At 42.5% G+C, this 23,847-nt stretch overlaps 1 protein-coding gene across 5 annotated transcripts in view; it reads right to left on the minus strand.

Moving 5' to 3' along the window:
• FucT6 (alpha-(1,6)-fucosyltransferase) overlaps nt 1-23,847 on the minus strand; it is a 415,916-nt gene that overhangs the window by 65,345 nt on the left and 326,724 nt on the right. For all 5 annotated transcript variants that reach the window (XM_067155180.2, XM_067155183.2, XM_067155184.2 and 2 more), the window contains exon 2: nt 5,767-5,993. In XM_067155180.2, coding sequence (XP_067011281.2) covers nt 5,767-5,993 — 227 coding nt within the window. The remainder of the gene's footprint in view (nt 1-5,766; nt 5,994-23,847) is intronic.

A 23,847-nucleotide genomic window follows, 5' to 3' on the forward strand; every position in this document is an offset into this window, starting at 1 on the left:
TTTGGAAACGTACGGTATGTACTTGCGTATGATGCCACTAGATAGTGTATGTAAACAACAGTGTGGGTCTAAGCATGCCTCCAAGTTCAGTGTGTGAGTGAGAGCGTCACAAAATGGAAGTCAACAATCAAGAGTAATGATCGTATATTAAAATAGCAGTACTCCGGGGCAGAAATACACGCCAATGCCATGCAGAGCTGCGGGAAGTGAACCAAACGTCCAGATCTTTTGGACAATGCCCTAATCCTACACGATAACGCGACAGCTCACACAGCAGCCATCGTTCAGCGTCAGTTACAACGGTGGGGATGGTATGTTCGTCCACACCCGCCGTATTCGCCTGATCTGAGCCCATGTAACTATGATCTAATCCCAAAAGTCCGGAAGCCATTATGTGGACAACGGTTTGCTAACAAAGAGGACATCGTAACAGCATTTCGGAGAGAGGTTCACACGTCAGCGATACACATGCAGTGAATGGTATTCAGCGCCTGCTCCACCGCTGGCAACGCACTGTGGAAACCTTGGGTGATTATTTCGAAGGTCTGTAACCAGTGGACACCTGTCCTTTGTACGTAGTCTTGTGTATTTGCTGTTTATACCATAGTAAAACTATGTTTACCAATGGCCTGTGTTCTGTCACTTTCCTACGTGGATCTCCTGCAGTCAGAATTTGTCTCCAGGCACTATGCATAAGTACATGCCCTATATTTCCAAATGCAAATCTTAGATTTTCCGTGTTGTCTCCTACTCGCGAGAAAAAGAATAGCTGCCATGACTTATGATTCGACCCTCGTATTATGTATTATTGTTTGACTTTTTTTAAATAACGTGTGGCTTTCTGATAGGCTGGTGCAGGTGTTTCGAGTTGACGCATACAGGCGATCTACGTGTCTACGACGATGGAGCCCAAGCTGCGAATCGAACCCGGGGCCGCATGGTCAGCACGCTAACCATTTAGCCACTGAGCCGGATAACGTTTTAGTAATAATATTTATGGAAGATACCCTAAATTTTCCCTTATTTTAGCTTCAAACCATTATGATCGTCTATTTAAGATACACAGAAGTATCAAATTTTACCGATATTGATCTGCGGGCTACCAGACCACGTCAAAAACGAGAAGGTGATACACTCTACCGTGCTTGGAAATGCTGAGAAATCACATGAAGTGTTAACCCTCGCAAAATGCAGGGAAGGAGCCCATTTCAATCACATATTCAGAAATGACAGCTATTGCCCGACAGTACTGATCAAGGAAGACAAGACAGAAGGAAAACGAAGACGTTGGGTGGGGGGCAAATTACTTATTCTGGACGCGGAACTTCCGACGGCGGTTCGATATCTTGAGATCCACGATACAACAGTTCTAATACGGAAAACAGGAAAAATAATCCTTGATGGTCGCCACCCTTCTGTGGAGAATCAACAGAAGAAGAAGAAGAAGAAGAAGAAACAGGGCATTCCACTTTTTTAAAGATTTCTTCTCTGAAACAATATCTTACATTCCCGAAGGAATTTTACAGTTCTCATCACAGTGCCTGGAGCACTCAAGAAGTCTTCTCTCCCGTTAGTGCAATTTTCGACTACTTTCAAGGAGAATTAGCAACACGAAGAAATTAATTTACCGTGTGTTTAAACATACTTCCGTGAAAGTGCTGTACCATAACCACGAACGGTTATTACAGCCCACGAAATCCAAAAGAGAGATACAGTAATCCGAAAAGTTATTCTGACAGTAATTTTGTTCTCTCATTACCTAAACTTCATTGATGAGTACCTTGCTTCGTACCAAAATCCACAGGGTGACTGCGACAAGTAATGATTCAGAATAATGCAATAGAACGGTTAAGCAATGTGACAAAAACTAGCAATTTTAGACATGAAAAACAAGTTTTAGGTGCCTACTAATGCACTAAATTAGGAGCTAAACAATAAAAACAATGTATAAGTTCCACGATAAAAATTCATTTTAACAATATGCTGTACTTCTTCCTTCTCTACTCCTTTTCCCATCTCTACACGAGATCGGCATTTCCTTCTTCCATTATTCTCCACCATTCCTTTTTATCTTGGTTCTCCTCTTCTTTTCCCCTCTCTACTTCTCTCTCTCTCTCTCTCTCTCTCTCTCTCTCTGAGTCCAACCCTTCGTAAGAGTGCCGTGGTATCACGCGACAAGCCTTTAGGTGATCTGCCTCTATTTTGTGCACGGTGACTTGCTTGCTGTAAGCTCATCCTGGTCAAGCTCTAGATCTGGTCCATCCATCGTAATGGTGCACGTCCTCTAGGTCTTCGGCCGTCGACTTTTCCCTCTATGATAAGTATTTCCATTGCATAATGTCTTCTGGCAATATGACCAAAATATCTGAGATGTTTTTGGTTGATGAGGATCGACAGTCTTGTTCTGATGCCGAGCTTGTGCAGGATCGATTCATTAGTACGGTGTGTTGTCCGTGGTATTCGCAGTAATCTCCTATAGCACCACATTTCTAGAGCATCAATCCCGCGGCGATCCGCCATCTTCATCGTCCAAGTCGCGATAGGGAAGATCAGAGTTCGAATGAGGGTGAGCTCTGTCTTGGAAGTGATGGTGGTGTCCGAGATGCGAGTAAGTTTCTCTGTTGAATTTCTCGCAATCACAATGCGCTTATGGATCTCAGGTTCACAGTATCCAGTATTTGTGAAAATAGATCCCAGATACTCGAAGCGACTGACAACCTCACAATCAGCAATTCTTGTTATGTCATCCGCATATCTGTGATTGTTAATTTTCATGCCACCAACTGTGATGCCGTCACTCCAATCTTCGAGAATCTCCAACACTGTACACATTAAAAGGAGGGGGGGGGGGGAGGAGAGAAAATTCAACCTTGTCGCACTCCAGCAGTAATAGAAAAGATGTGTGAGAAGTTACTATTAACTCTCACCGTCACAGTGTTCGAAGAGTACAATTGCTGAATCAGGAACACTAAATGTCTCGGCATCCCCATCTCAACGAGTATAGCCCAAAGCTTTGACCATTTCACCTTGTCGAAGGCTTTCTCGTAGTCATCGAAACAGAGGAACATCTCAATATTGTACTCCCCTGTCTTCTCTATGAGCTGCCGGGTGTTTAGGATCTGCTCACGAGTTCCTTTGCCTGGAACAAACCCGGTTTGTTCTCTGATATTTGTGGAAGTAAGAAGGTCTTCAGCCTCTTGTTCAGCACCGTGAGCATGATTTTACTGGCATGGGAGATGAGGGCTATCTTTCGACAGTTTGCACAGTAAAGTGGAGAACCTTTCTTGAACAGTGGTACGAAGATGGAGTGGCACTACTGGAGTGGAGGATGTAAACACCTAGGTTCTTTAGGATTTTAGCAGTGATTCCATCTTGGCCTGGTACTTTCCGGTTCCGGAGCTTTTTGGTTGCACGTTCCACTTCTCTAAGGAACAATGAGGTACGGCCGAACTTTCAGGACATTCCTCACACGTAGAAGAGTATGTTATATGGACATTGGTTCGGAAACCCTTTAATTCTATGTTAGAACTCATTTTCTACAACTACATCTGCATCTGATTTAAGACGGGCTTGAAAGCCATTCTTAGAAATCAGTATCAAACACAAACACATCGTGGGTTTCACTCGGTTTCACAACAGCGCTATGATCCGATCTTGTCATTTCGGAGGTCCGTGTTTAAATCTCTCGCCTGGCGAAGCTCATTATTTTATTTGGTGCTCTGAAGCCGGTCTTAAGTCATGAGCAGATTTAGCAACACCGCGTCGCAAAACTCATTTGAATTCGCCCGAGAAGCGATTTGATCGGCCAACTTCAGCATCTGATAAATACAAAGGCGCGAGATATTGAATTTTTTTTTTCTGATTTATATTAGTATTTCCAACCCTCTACAGCTCATAGAGCGTGTTCACGTTGTTTCTTGTGGAGATCTGCCACAGTGGTAACACTAAACAAGGCACAAACACAGTTAAAAGGGAGGGTAAGAGCACAATACACAATATAAGTAAACACTACACACTCGGGAAAACAGCAGCTAGCATACGCAGATCTCCAACAAAACAAGTACGTAACTATCAGTAGCGCCAACTAGTGAACAACAATAAGGGAAGATGGAAGGGCTGGGAACCTACCAAAGGCATGGACATGGCTTAGATAGCGGATTCCGAAATGAATCACCGTGATCCTTAGTTTTAAAAATATTATTTACAAGATAATTCTACATATACATTCCAAGTTATGAGCTATAAGTTCAGTGACATACATAGGTTATTCGTAGCAGTGTAAATACAAATTACAAATCAACTGTACATCTAGTTACAATGCAGTAGTACAATGCAATTTACAGGTTATCCAAAATCTAGCGTACCTAAAGTGATACAGAACTATCAGAGGCAAACCCCAAGGGAAATACTATTAAACTACAATATACATATTTTAGTGAAACAAAACGGGAATGACTCGGAAACGAACAGGTAAGTCTAGCTGAAAAACTAAGGCGTCATAAGTAACTAATTTGGTGAATCTAGGTGAGGTTAGGGCAGACTCCTGTATGAAAACCAAATCGGAACATTACGGAATTTTTAACAGGAACGGAATTCAAGAGTGCTTACCCGGGGAGTGTGCCATCCCGAAAACCGGAGGGACGTCATCCAGATAGGCTGCTCGCAGACAGATAACCGAGACCAACAGAATTCAGGATACAGAATGCCTTCGAACACTACCTCGCTCACTATATATAGGAATTACTGGCCTTGGAGGCAACCAATCAGCGTGCACGTGTCCCCTATCGCCACCTAGACTCACCAATCACAACCTTACTTTCGATCGAGAACTCAGACTAACATTCTAGAATACGCATGATCGCGAAAGTCGTATTTTTCCAGAATAAACAGAACACACTTTCTAGAACACATACCAACAAAGTAACACACCCAGTACAAAAGTTATGCAACTTTCTAGATCTTTCCAGGAACTACAGACAGAATTCTACTATTTACAAATGCCTATGTTACAACATTATATAGTACAGGTTAGGCCATTAAATTATCTTATGCTCTACAAATAACAGTACAGGTTAGGTCATGATAAATGAAACATTATATGGTACTTCGCCAATAAAGTCTTTAAAAAAATTACATTCCACTCATCCTACATAGTTCACTTGTAACAAATTTCATTGGTTGGGACCTGTGCTCTTCCCATACGGTAACAGCTCCGTAATGTATGATGTCACCATCACTCACGCATGCGCAAAACTTGCCATTGCGAGAGCACAAGACCAATGTGCTCACCCAAGTAATGCTGGAAGTTTGAAGCGTAGAATCCGGCAAATTTTAAATGCGACAGATCAGAATTCTAAGTAATGAGTTAGATACCGAGTAATTGAAGGGTACCATGGGTGCCAGTTCCAGATTCCAAATGCGGCAGATGAGAATTCTAATTAATATGTTAGATACCGGGCAACATGGATCCCAGTTCCATATTCTGGGTGTTCACGTGCACTTGTGCTGCTGTACACGAGCCGCCGCTGATTAGTGGTTGTATAAAATGTACTTTATAGCGCTTTTCAGATATAAATCATTCCGTACCGCAAACAGACCTGATTAAACTGCCACCAGCGTCTGTAAAAACTTCCGGATACCTGTTTTTACGCTGTTAAAATTAACACGGTTATTTTTCCGCTTTTTCACGACTTCATACCACTGAGTATCGATCATAACTTCGCTACAAAGCTATGGCGAATGTCACATCTCTGCTTCAAAACTTACCCAATATCAACGAAAAGACTTCGAAGTTCGGAGTGTTGTTTCTTGAGAATCTCGAGATCATTAAATGCTTGCATGAGCCGCCGGGCTGTTTGGGGGTTTAGCTCTGGCGACGGCGGCCGGAGAATTGGTGAGGCCACCAGTAGCAGCAGGAGTAGCCAAACCACAGCGAGGAGCAGCAGGGCCCGCCGCCATCCCACCTGCCGCAGCAGCTTCATGTCAGCATACTCCTGCAATAACAGAACATTCATATTAGTGCATTTGTGTCATATTCTTTTTGTTAGTCAGACAGGCAATATACATGATACAGATCATTAACAAACACTGCCGGAAAAAAGAACAACCTTTGAGAGGTTACAATTCACTCAAGATTTATTGTAGAAACAATAAACATGGAGTACATGAAATGATTACATTTACAGATCAGTAGCTCAAGCGGTTCTGATGTAAGAGGTATGGACCTATGCTCAAACACCCATAAGTTATTATTACAAGGTGTAGCCTCCACGGGCAGCAATGCAGACGCTGCCTCTGGCATGCAGTCGACCATACGGGTGACAAATACAGTACTGTATTGAGACATGTTATACCACGTCTGCTCGATCCCTTCACGTAGTTCTGTAAGAGCTGTGGACTGACGAATCGCACGAGTCACATGTCATTCCATCATGTCCCACGCGTGCTCGATTCCAGACAAGTCCGGAGATCGTTCTGGCGCTGCACATATTGCAGAGCACGTTGAGTTTCAGGGACAGTGTGTGGGAGAATATTATCCTGTTGGAATAGCACATCACCTTTCTGTTGCAATTACAGCAGAAAAACGGGTCTAACAAAGTTCTGCACGTACCGAGCGCTGGTCAGCGTTCCCTCCACAAACACCGAAGGCGAATGAGAGTTGTAGCTTATCGCACCCTAGACCATATGGCCAGTGTATCTTGGACAAATGCGCTCTAAGATGCAGCGTTCACCAGGTCTACGTCGTACGCACAAACGACTATCACTTGCGTGCAGACAGAATCTGCTGTCATCGCTGAAGACCATGGCGCGCCATTCCATCCTCCAGGTAATCCTTTAACGGCACCAGTCGAGCCATGCACGTCGATGTTGTGACGTGAGTGGAAGACGGGTGTGCGAGCCCGTAATCCCACTACTAGTAACCCGTTCTCAACAGTTCGTGTTGACACTTCTGGGCTCACATTTGCTCTTACCTGTGCTGTGGTAGGTGTAAGATGTGTGACACTGCTGCCCTTACAATACAACGATCTCGGCGGACGTCTGAGCTGCGTGGACATCCAGAACCTCTTCTACGAGTGTGAGAACGTTCACGTGTCCACTGTTGCCAGCGTCGTTGCACAACTGACGCGGACATCCAACTTGTGTGGTAATTCGCCGAAGGGTAGATCCCGCCTCTCGAAAGGCCACAATTTGACCCCCTTTAAGCTCACTCAGTTGGCTATCGCCTCCGTGGCTCTACACTACTTTTTGTTGTTATTTTGTTGGGGGCCAATAGATTGAGAGTCCCAGGGTGAAAACTATGCCCTCTTACTCATCTGTGTCCTGGGGTTACCCAAAGAGTCGGAAAATATCTAACTGCACTGGCGGGGGAGAAAACTATCTGGCTTGGAGGCGGAACTTGCCTTCAAGCCAGAGCTGTATCCCCACCTCCTATACTGTAGTTGAATTTGTAAAATGTAATTATTAAGTTTGTTGGATGTGAAGGGTAACCAAGCCATCGAAGAAACGGTCCTTTTAAGAGTCAATTTTGTTTTAAATTAGTGAGGTAGGGTGCAAATTTGGAAAAGTTCGAAAGGTAACTCAAACCATGCCATAGGTGAGCCAAGGGCCGGGATGATTGAGCCGTGTGTTCGGCTTCTTGATACCTATGGCTTGTTTAGGAATTGAGTTGCCCTGGTCGGTTGACTGAGCTTGCATGATTCTAGACTTGTTCATTTTAGATATTGTGTTTACCGGAGTTATAAGAGTCGGAATACGAAGTTAGGATCGTATCCTTCTCTCAGTTCTCAGGAGAGGAGCCAGTACCATTCTTCTTAGTAGTTTGTTTTGGAACTTCTAAATTAAAAAAAAAATAGTTTTGGGTATACAGCACCAAGCCACACACCCGTACAACATCATGGGCCTAATACATGCTAAATAAATATTTCTCTTTATAGAGGAAGAGTTTGTAGGGCAGCCACGCGAACCTTGGCTCGTTAAACGACCTGTTCTTATTCCTTCTCCATGTGAAACATTTCTTCATTGTTAAGCCGAAATATTGTCAATACCAGGGGTTTCCTGTTTTTTAGTTTGCGAATATTAGCGAACAGTTCGGAGGGGGTGACGAATTTGAAGTCAGGTGGGAGGTGGTGTTCACCTAAGTTGTCAATTTGCTCCTCAACAAGATCGATGAAGTTGTCGTCGGATGGATCAGTGTTGGCATCTGACGCCCTCTCTCACGACAGCTCCTTTTATACCGTACACGGGTCTCATGCGGCATCGCTGACGTGTTGCTGTCCAGCGCCATCTGTTGGCCTTTTTGTGCACTCTTTGTTGGTATCAATAAAACCCCATGTCATGTCAAGCATGTGTGGCCATTTGTACCTGACGTGTTGCTGCTCAACGGCATCTGTTAGTCATTTTTTCTTACACTTTATTTTGGTGTCAATAAAACCCTAGGTGTGTCAATTATTACCTCTTTACCGCCAACATTCACTTAACTACTGCCTCGTCAAATGTTAAACGGACTAAAACGCCAGTAGCGTACCCCCTCACCTCGATCCTGCTGCTAGCAGGGAATGCTAGTGGATCGCAATACATTTCGTTCCTCACTTCAAGGGGACGTTGGCGGGTCATTCTTCTTCAAGTAACTAACGGTCTTGTGTACGCTAGTTTTACAGAGTCTTCGTCCTCTCAAGGTTCCTCTTCTTGCGTGTCGGCATATTCAAAAACCAAGAAGCCACATCTGCTGTTGAACGGTGACCTACTTCTTCATCATCATCATCATCATCATCATCATCATCATCATCATCATCATCATCATCATCATCATCATCATCATCATCATCATCATCATCTCAGAAACCCTGAGTAAATTATTCAATTAGATATTTAAAGACAACAATAACAAGTAGTTAATGTTGTATGAGGAAGCAATTATAAAGTGTAGTGGGTGCTGAAGTTAAACAATGCGCTTAGCTTCCAAATAATACGTGTGCTACAAACTGAATTGCATGTTGAAATTTCAATTCTACATTTCGAATAATGAGATCGCCGAATTATGGAACAGTAATTACTGTGGCAGTGAATCAAGCACTAGTTTTAACTGGGGATCGTGAGAAAGGAAGTGTGTATGAATTTACGTAAAACCTGACAGCTAACTTTGTTGTATTTGTTTGGTGGTAATAGGTTTTTACATACAGTATGGTAGATTTCACATATATTTGTATTGTTACCGATTTATCCTCAAAATCACGTTTCTAGGTGTGAGTGAGGTGAGGCGTGCCATCGTAATTATATTCCAGAAACATCGACACAACTTTGGATCTCACTATCATTTGCGACTATTGTATTTGTGACTATTTTATGTGTATTTGTTGTCATTTGAAAGCATATTTTTTGGAGCCCAACTTACAGTATATTTTATATTATATTTGATGACTGATTGATGCTTGTTCTTTAAAGGGGCCTAACATCTAGGTCATCGGCCCACAATGGTACGAAATGAGACGAAATGAAATGACAAATTAAAAACCAAAAATTCTCCACTGACCACAATTCAAAACGTGAGGACGAAGAAAGAATGAATGGATGGATATGAATTTAAAACAATCAGTGGAACCGACCCACAGTGTCTCACATGCACAGAAGCTGGCGTAAAACAACAGTATTACTGATCAAGGGACTGCTTTCATAGCACGATACTGATCCGTTAATGCTTGTAGTCGAAAGGGGCCCAAAATCCAGGTCATCGGCCCCTCATAATGGTACTTATCGCTAGAAAAGTGGAACCATGATATTTGTCATGTTGCGGTAGTAATCAAGAGAGCGAAGACTCGCGGTATTCCACACAGTATGGTACTACTCACAGGTAATGAAATTCGCACATGTATTACAGACCTACTGTGTTTCGCACATTGCGGCGCCATTAACGGGCAACGCAAAACTATGGTGTTCATCACCTAAGTGTACTAACCACAGGGACTCGTACTAATCATACGCAAGCCAGGACCATGGGTTCCCTCATCCCATGGTGTCGCTCATATAGTGCTACTAATCACAGGTACTGTAAAAGCCGTCGCGCTCTCGTTTGCTACCAATCACAAACCTATTTGTTACCCAAGGAAAAGTGACCCATGGTGTTCCCCGCGTGGTGGTACTAATAACAAGGAGTTTCATGGTTCTAATATAACCATCCTTTGCTCGCCCCTTTTAGTCGCCTCTTACGACAGGCAGGGGATACCATGGGTGTATCCTTCGTATGCGTGCCCCAGCCACAGGGTGTTATATTTTGAGAGGTCACAAATGGAAAGCGGAGCGACCGTGGCCTTAATGAATGTGTATGAAACTGTGAAACCACGGAAAAGTAAATACCATTAAAGCTTTTGGTAATGGCGTTCGAACCCACACTCTCCTGAATGCAAGCGTACAGCTGTAAGTAGGTCATACGTTGTTACAACAATGAAATGCGTGAAATACAGTCCTATGACAATGGAATAAATTCATGTCGGTACACCTATAACAATGTAAATTTTCCCGTCAGTATACGGTAGATTACAGGCATGTGAAAGAACTCCCGCGGGACAAAATTTCGGCATCTCTATTATTATTATTATTATTATTATTATTATTATTATTATTATTATTATATATTTTCATTATGCACTAGCTGTAGTATCTTTCGCTGCTTATGACAAGTTATCTAACTCCAGAGCTTCTTTCCGCCAATATTCAGGCAAGCTGTTTTACTCGGGATGCAGCAGTAATCCCATCTATCGGAGGTGAGCGGCAGCTGAAGAGAGAACTCACATCAGAATAATGGTCACTGTTATTGTTGGTCAGTTGTATACAATACGGTAAAACTCTATAAGGCATAAATTATCGGAAATTGTATTCCCTATAACTTGTGTTACGTCGATACGTCGATAGGACCAACAGCATAGGTATTTCAATTGAAATTTTAAGCACCTTCCCCTAAACTATCACTTCATCCAGCGTGAATAAAACTATCTATAGCCTAGACTGAAGTGCCTTATTTCTGACTTTACATACCGATTTTCATTAAATTCTGTTCACCTCTTTTTCTAGTGGTTCGGCATTGATATGGACTTAGCAAGAAAATTCGAAATGCATTAATATCTCCGTTTTCATAGCGGGTACAGAAAAAATTCATAAAACCGGGCGAGTTGGCCGTGCGGTTACGGGCGCGCAGCTGTGAGCTCACCTCCGGAAGATAGTGGGTTCGAACCCCACTGTCGGCAGCCATGAAAATGGTTTTCCGTGGTTTTCCATTTTCACACCAGGCAAATGCTGGGGCTGTACCTTAATTAAGGCCACGGCCGCTTCTTTCCAATTCCTAGGCCTTTCCTATCCCATCGTCGCCATAAGACCTAACTATGTCGGTGCGACGTAAAGCAAAATAGCAACAAAAAAATTCATGACCTAAATGATCGAAAATTTAATTCTATATAACTTTTATATAAATTTTAGACCGTCCCCTAAACTACAATTTCACTCAGCGTGAATGAAATTATTTATAACCTAGACTGTAGCGCCTCTTTCTCCGACTTAACATACCAATTTTCATTAAATTATCTTCAGCCATTTTCTCGCGATTCGCGTACATGCATACATGATGGAAAATTAAAAAGTGCATTTCCCTGCAGACGACAACCGTTACAGAAATTCCATTCTTTTAAAATTCTGAGCAATGTATAGACAAAACTCGTATTTTATATAGATACAGATTATCCAACTTTAATACTAATCATTCCAGTATATAGGCGTGATACTTCCGCAGACAGACTGACGGAGATAAAAATAAAACCGAAAATGGAAGTGTTCATTACGTTCTTCGTCTCAAATAGACATTCAATATCGACCGAAAATTCAAAATGTACAACGTGGAACGGTAAGTATTAAATGATAACGGGCAGACACAACAGGCTTTGCGACGTGAATTACGCCAAACTGCCTCTGACAATACGAGGCAATACACATGGAAGTAAGTAAAACCTAATTTATGCATGCACAGCGTGGCATCCTCAGCTCATTATTATTAGTCATAAAGATCCCTTATGCTAGCTGCACAGAGTACCTATCAGCGCGATAAAACGGCAGGAAATGTGGTTCGCACATTCCAACTCACGAAGCCTGTAAAGCAATAGAGTTGATACATGAGCAAGCGTAACCTCCCATAACATAACGTTATTTACAACAAAGGTCAAAGAGAGGATAAAGTAAATATATAGATGATGGCATTCTGCCTCATGAGCAGGAATGTTTATTATATACACATAATGGTTAGATTACCTTTACAGCGTATCTAAATTTCTAATACACATTTTGAGGGCTTGTAAGGGGGACCAAATAGATAATATTCTGAATAAGGATCCATGTCCGGACACGTGCCGTTTCCCTGCTACAAGAAAAACACCATCACGTGCTTAAACAGGGTGGCAGAAGGAAACGGAAACTGACACTTTCCTTCTTAAATAAAAAAGATGTACTCCATTTCTGCGTTCACATTCTAATAACCTGTAACGAAAATTCTCGAATGCTCGCTCTAGCACGACTCAAGGAATGGCAGCGATTTCGTCTTCAATCTCCTATGTCAGTTCATGGATAGTTGCAGGATTTCACTTTTAAGATGTCCCCAATGGAAAGAGTCGCGAAGACTAAGATCAGGTGATCTCGTAGGCCATGGAATGTAGCCATTACGTGAAATGACGCGCCTTTGAAATAGTTGGCTTCCATCAGTTGTCGAGCAGTATGTAACGTGGCTCCGTCCTGCTGATGTTTTCGATGTTCACAGCGTGCAGTCTCGGTATAAAAAAAATTTCAAGCATTTCAGCATACCGAGCGGATGTTACTGTTGTTGGAATGTCATCCTCACTTTCAAAAAAGTAAGGCCCAATGACATCTCGACGTGGAACAGCACACGATACTGGCGCTTTGTAATGAACGCTCGTGCAACTCTCAAGGATTTTCCTGTGCCCAGTAACAGAAATTTTTGTTTGTTTACGCATCCGTTAAGATGGAAGTGGGCTTCGTCTGACATCGATATGTTAAGGAAATTGGGTTCCTCGTTGATTTTAGCCAACACCCATTCGCTGAACTCCCTATGCGACACAGGGTCTTGTAGATTTAATTTCTGCACAATCTATAACGCGTAGGGGTGGAACGTGAATTCGCGCAGCATTCTCTATATGCTTCGACGCCCAATTCCTACGCAGATGTATGTTGTCGAACGGAGCGGCGAGGGCTCCTCTCAACTGAAACTCGAACAATTGCAATGTTCTCAGGTGTATGTACCGTTCGAACGCCTCATGGAGGCTTTCGCTTCAAGGCTGAACTAATTTCTTCAAAATTACGCAGCCACATTGTAACCGCATGAGCAGATGGCACACGTCCATGACGTCCGAGCTGGTAATACTGTCGAAATAACCGTTGTGTGAAAGTCACTCTATCACCCTGCTTATAATACGCTCTCTCAGTGACAGCATGTTCCGCAACACTCCAATGCTGCATGATTACTAAACAGCAACGCGTCCACAACTACGCATCGGTTCCGAAAACTTACCGGCACTGCAGTGGTGACAACACCAACGTTCAAAATTTCCCGTTTCCCTGCGCCACCCTGTACGTCCCACCAATATGTACGCTGTTGCAGTGCTTGTGTTCACTCCCATGACGTGGCTCACTGTTTGATACAGAATGCGCTCAGTAACATACGAAATAAGATCGGGACTCTCATTATCTCAGCCATGTTGCAGTCCCAGCAGAAATTTTCAGTCTTGAGTAGTTCCATACCACCTGTCATTTATCCATTACAAGTTATGCCTCTGGACAAAATGCCTCAAACCTTCCTGACTGATGCTGATGCTAAGGAGATATTACAGCTTAGAACAGATGTTCCGGATCACATTATTTATACCGATAAGAAATATGTCTGGTATGTTTTGGGCCGCGTGGAAAGCCAATACTTCAATTTATCAACATATGCAATAAACTGACAATGGCAAATAATAGCTGCATTAACATCACTAGGGATTTGGGTGAAGAACGTGTCATGTGCATACGAGACCTACAGTCATCTACATATATATATATAATTTGATGTCGGTATGTTTGAAGCTAATAGATTCAAAAACTACTGGACCGATTTCGCTGAAATTTTCACAGTTTGTTCTTATTACATCTGAAAGGAATTATGAAGTGGTTTGAACGAAATCTGATTGGTAGTTCGGCACTAAGGGGTAAAAAATAAAATAGGAGAAGATAAGCAAACCGCAAGACAAGTCCGATCAGCGGGTTGCCTACCCAACAGTATGTGAAGATTATGATGTGTTCCTTAAAATTTAATTTCTGCTTTTATCAAATAGTGTGGGGGCAGTCCAAGGGGAGAGGATGAAATGTAAAAGTAATCGAAAACGACCGATATTAGTGTCGTATCCATAGTTTTCGGGATCACTGAGATGAACTATGACACTCAAAATACTGTTTAAGTCAAGTTCATCCCGAATAGCACCTCTAGGGGTGGGGTTGAAAGGGGGGTGAAATATTAATGTAGAACCCATAGTTTTCGGGGTCGCTGAGATACATATATATATATTTCGTATGGCATGAGGATACATTGTTACAATTTGGTTATTTACAAATATGTACAATTACACGAAAAACAGTTTCATCTATAGACACACAACAAGTACGTAATAACCTGAGCGCAAAAATGACTCCCAAATCAGTTATGAAACTCCATTCTAAGAGTAATTACCTAGGTAGGGCCTATGTTCCTAGAAGCCATGACGAGTGCACATCTTGCACTCCTTGAAGAACGTTTTGTTGGGTACGGGTCTGTGTGTGTGAGCAATTGAATGTAGTATTAGCACCGTAAGTAGAATCAAGTGTTTGATAAGTTTAACTGCAGTTTATAATTGTAGCATAACTATTCTTATTAGACAATATCTTGCTTGCTTTTTCTGTCTGCAAGTAGTTGTAATAAAAATCTGCAGAATATACTAACTGGAGGGTAATTGGGAATTAAAACGAGACTATGGAATGAGTATGTGGGAAAGTGGGTGTGAGATTTGTTGATACTAGGGCCGATTGCATAAACCCTTTGAACTTAGAAACGAAATTCATCGAGACAACGTCTGTCGGGTTTTGCTAGTATTATTAAAAGAAAGATTCCGACAACCAGCGCAGGGAGGGTCCGTTTACTGTCTGCCTGGCTGGACTGAAGGGATTAGGAATATGCCTGTCTCCATGGTGAATCAGCGTCATCACCCTATCCGACATAGGATCGCAAACTGCCTCAGAAATAATGGTTTTGTAGTACACGAAGAAGTTTCTGGCCTGGCCACCAATGGTAGTAGACTACCAGGCTTTTCGTATCATAACCTTTCAACCTGGCTGCAAGCATGGGCTGATTTGACACGCAACAATAAGCTTTGAGTCCCAGATTAGTCAGCTAGGTGAAACTCACACTGAAGATAGAGCTATCTATCAGCTAACCGTGCAATAATACAAGAACAAATATCACATGGACGACGATGGACGACGATGTCCGACTCGATGGCTGAAGGGTATGCGTACTGGCCTTCGGTTCAGAGAGTCCCGGGTTCGATTCCCGGCCGGATCGGTGATTTTAACTTTCATTGGTTAATTTCAATGGCTCGGGGGCTGGGTATTTGTGCTGTCCCCAACATCCCTGCAACTCACACACCACACATAACACTATCCTCCACCACAATAACACGCAGTTACCTACACAAGGCAGATGCCGCCCACCCTCATCGGAGGGTCTGCCTTACAAGGGCTGCACTCGGCTAGAAATAGCCACACGACATTATTATTATCTGGACGAAATCTTTGTGTATTGACTCACGGTCGGCGCTCGGGAAACCAATCCTTGTGGAATTCTCGGATCGTCTGAAACTCAACCTGGCCCACCTGTTTGTTATAGTCATCAGTGTGTAACTGATGATGACGATCATCATCATCACCATATTATTATTATTATTATTATTATTATTATTATTATTATTGTAATCAGTTTATTGTACTTTTTCATTCCTGATTTTCTTTATCCCTCTTCCAATACATAATTCTGTGTTGATTATACTGCACTTTATCCTTGAGTCAGCCCCGTTATGGCGGAAGTTGCAATTTCTTCTTCATCATAATCATCATCATCATCATCATCATCATCATCATCATCATCATCATCATCATCTTCTTCTTCTTCCTCTTCTTCTTCTTCTTCTAGCCGGACTGAGTGACTCAGACGATTCAGGCGCTGGCCTTCTGACTCCCACTAGGCACGTTCGATCCTGGTTCAGTCCAGTGGTATTTAAAGGTGCTAAAATTCGACAGCCTCGTGCCGGTAGATTTACTAGCACGTAACAGAAATCCTGCGGGACCATTATTATTATTATTATTATTATTATATTCTTCTGCCATTTATCCTACAGCAGTGGAGTCACGGATGCGACTGGCTCTGTTTTAGGGCCGAAAGCCTTTGCTAACGCCAACCCTATGTGGAGGGATGTAATCAGTATTGCGTGTTTCTGTGGTGGTTTGGTAGTGTGGTGTGTTGCCCGAACAGAAGAGGAAAATGTTGTAACAAGCACAAATACCAAGTCCCCGAGCCAGAAGAATTAATTACACCCGATTAAAATCCCCAACCCGGTCAGGAATCGAACCCGGGGCCCTCTGAACCGAAGGCCTCAACGCTGACTATTCAACGAAGGACACTAACAATTAATTATTAATTAATTAAATACATTAACTAAAAAACTCCCATGATGATGTGTACCACTGTAACACCTCCCGTGACGTGTCCAGCGATAAGATGTCCCGTGATGGGGAGTCTTAAGAGTCGGTCCTGTTCATGGTCGTAGAGAGTCAATATGGCATCCCACAATCTGATTTTTTTAATTAATTAAATTAATTAACAGACCCTCATGATGTTGTGTACCGCTGTAAAATTTCCCGTGATGTGTCCAGCGATAACCTCCGTGGCTCAGGCGGCAGCCCGCCGGCCCCTCATCAATGGGTTCCGTGGTTCAAATCCCGGTCATTCCTTGTGAGATTTGTACTGTACAAAGCAGAGGTGGGACAGGTTTTTCTCCGGGTACTCCGGTCTCCCCCCCCCCCCCACTTTTCATCTTTCATTCCAGCAATATTCTCCAATATCATTTCTAGACTTCGGATTTTTAGGCAGTATTAGGTTAGAATGCAAAGTAATTTCATTATTACTAAGTGTCGTGCAACCCGTTCTTTCATAATGTAGCAAGAGAAACATCAAAAATTATAGTTCTATAGGCCTACCCCTAATGTCTATGCAAATCTCATAGCATAACCGTTGTACGGAGTAGAATGATTATACTTGTTACTCGCGTAAGTATGCTTGCATTCCAACCTATCACTACCAAAAAATCGGGACTCAGATCATTTCATTTAGGGCCGGTATTATAACAGAAGTTTAAACTGTTGGTTAGGTTTAAACTTCGGTTTACCTGTTAGTAGTGTTTGTAAAACTTAAGTTTAACTAGAGATTAATTTTACTGCCACTCACCTACAGTTTAAACTGAAGTTTAAGAATACATAACCTTACATTATGGAAGAACATATGGATCTCGAAGATATTTTTGAGGTGTTTGCTATTGCTATTTTGCTTAACGTCGCACCGACACAGATATGTCTTATGGCGACGATGGGGTAGGAAAGGTCTAGGAAGTGGAAGGAAGCGGTCGTGGCCTTAATTAAGGTACAGCCCCGGCATTTGCCTGGTGTGAAAATGGGAAACCACGGAAAACCATCTTCAGGGCTGCCGACAGTGGGGCTCGAACCCACTATCTCCCGATTTCTGGATACTGGCCGCACTTAAGCAACTGCAGCTATCGAACTCGGTTGAGGTGTTTGAAAAAATACTAAGAGATGACGAAGAAGTGGTTCAAATTATTGAACGACCACCATGGGCACTACGAGTTTTTCGAGCAAGGGACGTCACTTTCATATATGGAATGAAAAATAGTTTTTAAATAGGTTTAGGCTTACAAAACAGACCGCCGTAACCCTACTTCAGCAAATTGGTGCTAGAATAAAACATGCAACGAAAAGGTAAGAATGTAAAAATGACTTTTTGAACTGTTTGAATGTCAAAAGTGTAAATTTTAGAAAATAAAGTAACTTCTTTCTATTTCAGAAATCATGCTGTAGAAACCCTCAGTCAGCTACTAATAGCATTGCGGTTTTATGCCTCCCGTAGTATGTTTATTAAAATGGGAGATTTCAGAGGAATTCATAAGGCCACTGTTTCACGGACTATATAAATATTTCTGTACTAATTGCACAAACAATTCTATTTCCTTACAAGTAAAATTAGGGCAACGTTTATTGATTTTATCCGCCATTTTACCTACAAGAAGTAAACAAAACATTATCGACAGTCATCTTTTCTCGCAAGTCACTGCTACCAAGATCGTATATTTCCTTCTTCACCACAGTTTAACTTAGGCCGGCCATTATAAAACTCAACATCGGTTTAAACTCAAGTTACAGTTTAACTCAATCTTCAGTTTAAACACTCATAATACCGGCCCTTAATCTGCCAGTCATTAATCATTGCCCCAGAGGAGTGCGACAGGCTTCATCGGCAGCCGGCACAATTGCTATCTCGCCGCTAGATGGGGCTTCATTCATTCCATTCCTGACGCGGCCGAATGACTGGAAACAGAGTGAGTATTTTCATTTTCGTCGTGTCCAGCGATAACATATTTAATGATATCGAGTTATAAGAATTGGACCTCTTCATGGTCGTCAAGAGTCAAGATGGCATACCACAATCTGTTATTTTAATTAATAACAAAACACCCATGATGAAGTGTACCACAGTAACATCTTCCGTGATGTGTCCAGCGATAACATTTCCCATAATGTCAAGTTATAAGACTCCGTTGGTCGTCGAGAGTTAAGGTGGCATCACACAATCTGATTTTTACAGTTCAGGTAGATAAAGGCATCCTGTGGCCACACGGCAGCGTTGGGAACGCAAAGTAACAGGCTGTGGACTCGACTGGAGTTACAGCTCGTGGGCGACCCGTAAGAGACTAATTACCTAACAGCATAACTATTTCTATGCCCAGACCTCATCAAGGTGATTCACCTCAACAGGTGTGGCAACCTTCTTCGTTGATAGCCTATCCTGATGTGAAGACCAGCTCAAACTTCGATATTGGCCTTTTTGCTACAGCCTAATACCACACAGTACAATATTTTTAAGAGGACAAAGCTTCCTTTCAAATGGTGCGACTTACCCCTTTAAAGATCGTGTTTTCGAAGCACTAACATAGCCCACTTAGATTTTTGCACGCTCAGAAATAAACCCCATTACCATAGAAGCACACAATACATTAAATTAGAGCCGGAAGTTAGACAAAATGCCTGTTTTATATAGGTGGATACATCGAAGTTTCACATAGAGACAAACATGTTTCCGTACGTTTGGGAACGGTAGGATCAGTTATTATTTTACCTGCTTTAGCTTTCGTAGCCTATTTGATAGCTTAATGCCATTTTTTGTCTTTTTTTTAAGTTTATGTGGATAATTTCTGCTGATATTTATGTATTAACAGGAATAAGACACGGTTGCGGTCTTTCTCCTCTCCTGTTCATAATTTATATGAATGCTCTCATACGAGAATCTAGAGAAACAAGACATGGTTCAAATCCTCATTAACAGAAATCTACAGCTGGACACAATATTATTTGCAGATGACTTAGTGATGGTCGCCACCTCAGAAGATGATTTACAGCGTTCAATGTATAACCTAAACCTCGTCTCAGAAAAGTACTCAATGGAAATATCCCCTGAGAAAACTAACATAATGGCTTTCTGTGGCAAGGAACTAGCAAGAAGCAAGATCTGCTTAAATAACAACATTTTGGACAGAGTAAATGATATTTAAATACCTCGGCTACAAGCTGCGTTTCTTTGAAGAAAAACTCCAAATTCAACAGATGTTTGGGAATCATCAATAAAGTTTTTAGACCCTCATTAGTTCAAATACACACCCGTACACGAATCTACAAAACCTTGGCAAGACCTGTACTTTGCTATGGAAGTGAAGCGTGGACCCTGAGGAAATGCGATGAGAGAACAACTACAGCTGAAATGAAATACATGCGTCGAACAGCAGGTGTCACTAAGTGGGAACACAAAAGAAATACAGATGTGCTGAATGATCTTAAAAGCAGACCTACATTGGAATACATCTATGAATACCAGAGAAATTGGCTAGAACACCTAAACAGGATGGACAGAAGCAGGGTCCCCAAAGCAGTCATAAACTACTGGCCCGGTGGGAAGAGATCTCTGGGAGGCCCCAGCAAGAGATGGCGTGAAAATGCATTTTTTTTTTGTATAGACCGTAACAGTTCTTCTATAGGACTAATACATGAAAGAATGGTGATGATGATTTATGTATTAACTTAATCAGTGGAAAGAATAACTATATAATTCCAATGTAGGGCCTACTGTATTAATAAAGAAGGAAATCATTTTTAGCTTAACAGATAAAAAGTAACATTTACATTAGGGTTGCCAGGTCACATCGTTGCTACGTAAAATTAAGTGCTGGTTGTGATTATTGTTTTGAAAGGAAGAACAACTTGGTAAACCATCCTCTACCAACAGTAACCAAGACGAAAATGGAAGAGGTCCGATACTCCGAAAAATGAAGGTATCAGCAAAAGAAAAGGAAAAATCACGAAGGGCGTGAAAATGAAAGACTCCCTGGGCCACACAAATCTAACACCGTCGTGTTTGGAAAAGAACAAGAGTTGACCAAGGGAGGTCAGACAGGAAAGGTAAGAGCAAGAAACCTGACACAAGAAAATGGAAGCAACACCGGACTCAGCTAGGGGAACCGTGGTCGCCAACCCACAGTCCCAAATTGAGACGTCCTACGACAGACAGGGGATACCGCTGCCGTTATTATAACATCCCCAGTCACAGGGGGATGTAAGATTTAGTACTAAAATGTGATGCAGATGTGTATTACGTAAATTACATTAAAGCATCTTTATATTATTTTAGTGCCCAATTTTTGACATTATAAATGCCTGTTTTAATTATTTTACTAAATGTTAAATGCTTACTTGCCTGCCTATTTTAACAAAATGAAATGCCCGAGCTTCCGGGCTCTATACATTATATTTAAACAAATTGACCAAGTCAAGCATGAAAAAAAAGTGAAATAATCACAAAACCACACAATCTTCATGATTAATAATGTTTTTCCGTGGTATGTCACAAAATACGCTGGTGGACACAGATGGTTTTACAGTACAGTCTTTGCACTAATATATGGCCATTTGGTTTTCGTTTTTGGGAAGATTTTGTCATTTTGAGGTAAGCAACTGTTAACAATGAAATGAAAAAAACTATACAACTGATTTATGATTACAGAGCATAAGCCGAGAAAATGAAATGAAATGGCGTATGGCTTTTAGTGCCGGGAGTGTCCGAGGACAAGTTCGGCTCGCCAGATGCAGGTCTTTTGATTTGACTCCCGTAGGTGACCTGCGCGTCGTTATGAGGATGAAATGATGATGAAGACGACACATACACCCAGCCCCCGTGCCAGTGAAATTAACCAATTATGGTTAAAATTCCCGACCCTGCCGGGAATCGAACCCGGGACCCCTGTGACCAAAGGCCAGCACGCATTGGCGCCCGCAAGGGGGGACAAGGGGGGGCCACTCGCCCCCCCCTGGAATTCTAAAGATGTTGATGTTCAATTGTTTAATCTCATACCAGATTATTTCATAAACTGAAATTACTGACAGTCATCTAGCATATGTTATAACTGGAAGTTTCTGTAAACAATTTAATGTTGCTGACGTTATGTTGGTTTTTATATTCAAGAAAATTGTTAATGTGCCCCCCCCCCTGGAAATGATCCTGCAGGCACCCATGCCAGCACGCTAACAATTTAGCTATGGAGCCGGACAGCCGAGGAAATAAAGGAGTGAATGGATCAGTAGAAAATGAAAACCTACAAGCTGTTTTCCAGTCAGTAACCAGGTCAGGGATGGAAGGAATGAAGCCCCATCTTGCGGCGAGGATATGAACTGTGCCGGTTGCCGAAGCCTGTCGCACTCCTCTGGGGCAATGATTAATGACTGACAGATGAAATGAAATGGTAGTGGAGAGTGTTTCTGGAATGAAAGATGATGGGGAAAACCGGAGTACCCGGAGAAAAACCTGTCCCGCCTCCGCTTTGTCCAGCACAAATCTCGCATGGAGTGACCGGGATCTGAACCATGGAACCCAGCAGTGAGAGGCCGACGCGCAGCCCCCTGACCCAAGGAGGCTTCTAGATCAGTAGACAAGTATTCTTATACTTCTACGGTATGTTTTTGTACATAACCCTCAACACAATTCCTAAAAATCCGTCCGTTTTGGTACTCAGGCTGAGAGAGGAGTTCCCGGATAATTATTTTCCACGAACTATGAACGATACAAGTTTTGCGCCTGTTTGCAGATGGTGGTTGTGATTATTCTAAGTTACGTATTCCTTCATCCTGGATTATGATATTTTCAGGAACGAAGTCGCCATTAAGTTCTTCACCGTTATGGGGGGGGGGGGGGAAATCAGAATTCTCACTTACATTATTCATAAAAATTGCAAACACTTTCTCACTATAGAAGGTGGTCGGCAACAACGCGAACCAGGTATATGAGCGTTAGATGGGTGGTCCTACTGGAAAATAATTGGAAAAATGTAATTAGGTATCTCACTCCGTTGTGATTTTATCAGCTGCTTAAGTTATCCAACTAGTTCGCTTCGCGGGCGACTTCAGATGGGCTTTGCCAGGCGGTGTTGCTGAATCTGCACCTGACTTATGACCGGCTTGAGAGCGCCAGTAGTAGAAATGAACTTCTCCAGGGGAGGAACTTCAACAAGGACCTCCTTGCAGATAGGCTCGTCCTATAGCAAGCACGCTACGGTGGCACTTTCTGAAACCCACGGTGTGTTAGTGTTTAATGCTCATTTCTCGGCATGGCGCGACCAAGCAACGTGGAGATTTAGCAACACCGCCCCGTAAAGCCCATTTCGATTCGCGCGCGAAGCGATCTGATTGGCTAACTTCAGCAGGTGACAAAATGACAACAGCGAGAGATATCCACGTATTTTTTTTTCAAATTACGTATCAGTATGACCAGCGTCCGCCTCGTTGGCTGAATGGTCAGCGTACTGGCCTTCGGTTCAGTGTGTCCCGGGTTCGATTCCCGGCCGGGTCGGGGATTTTAATTTTCACTGGTTAATTCCAATGGCCCGGGGGCTGGGAGTTTGTGCTGTCCCCAACATCCCCGCAACTCACACACCACACATCACGCAGTTACCTACACCTGGCAGATGCTGCCCACCCTCATCGGAGGATCTGCCTTACAAGGGCTGCACTCTGCTAGAAATAGCCACGCGGAATTATTATAGTATGACCAAGATCTAATGCGCATATACTCGGTTCACGTTGTTCGCGACCACTCTGTATATACTTCCGAAAAAGAAGTTGCTTTACGTCGCACCGACACAGATAGGTCTTATGGCGACGATGGGACAGGGAAGGGTTAGGAGTGGGAAGGAAGTGTCCATGGCCTTAATTAAGGAACAGCCCCAGCATTTGCCTGGTGTGAAAATGGGAAACCACGGAAAACCATTTTCAGGGCTGCCGACAGTGGGTTTTTTTTTTTTTTGCTTTACGTCGCACCGGCACAGATAGGTCTTATGGCGACGATGGGAAAAAAAAGAAAAAAACATGCAACATCCTCAAGGACTGTGTTCAGATGCATCAGTGCAT

The sequence above is a fragment of the Anabrus simplex genome, chromosome 11 (genome assembly GCF_040414725.1).
Source record: "Anabrus simplex isolate iqAnaSimp1 chromosome 11, ASM4041472v1, whole genome shotgun sequence".
Lineage (NCBI taxonomy): Eukaryota > Metazoa > Arthropoda > Insecta > Orthoptera > Tettigoniidae > Anabrus > Anabrus simplex.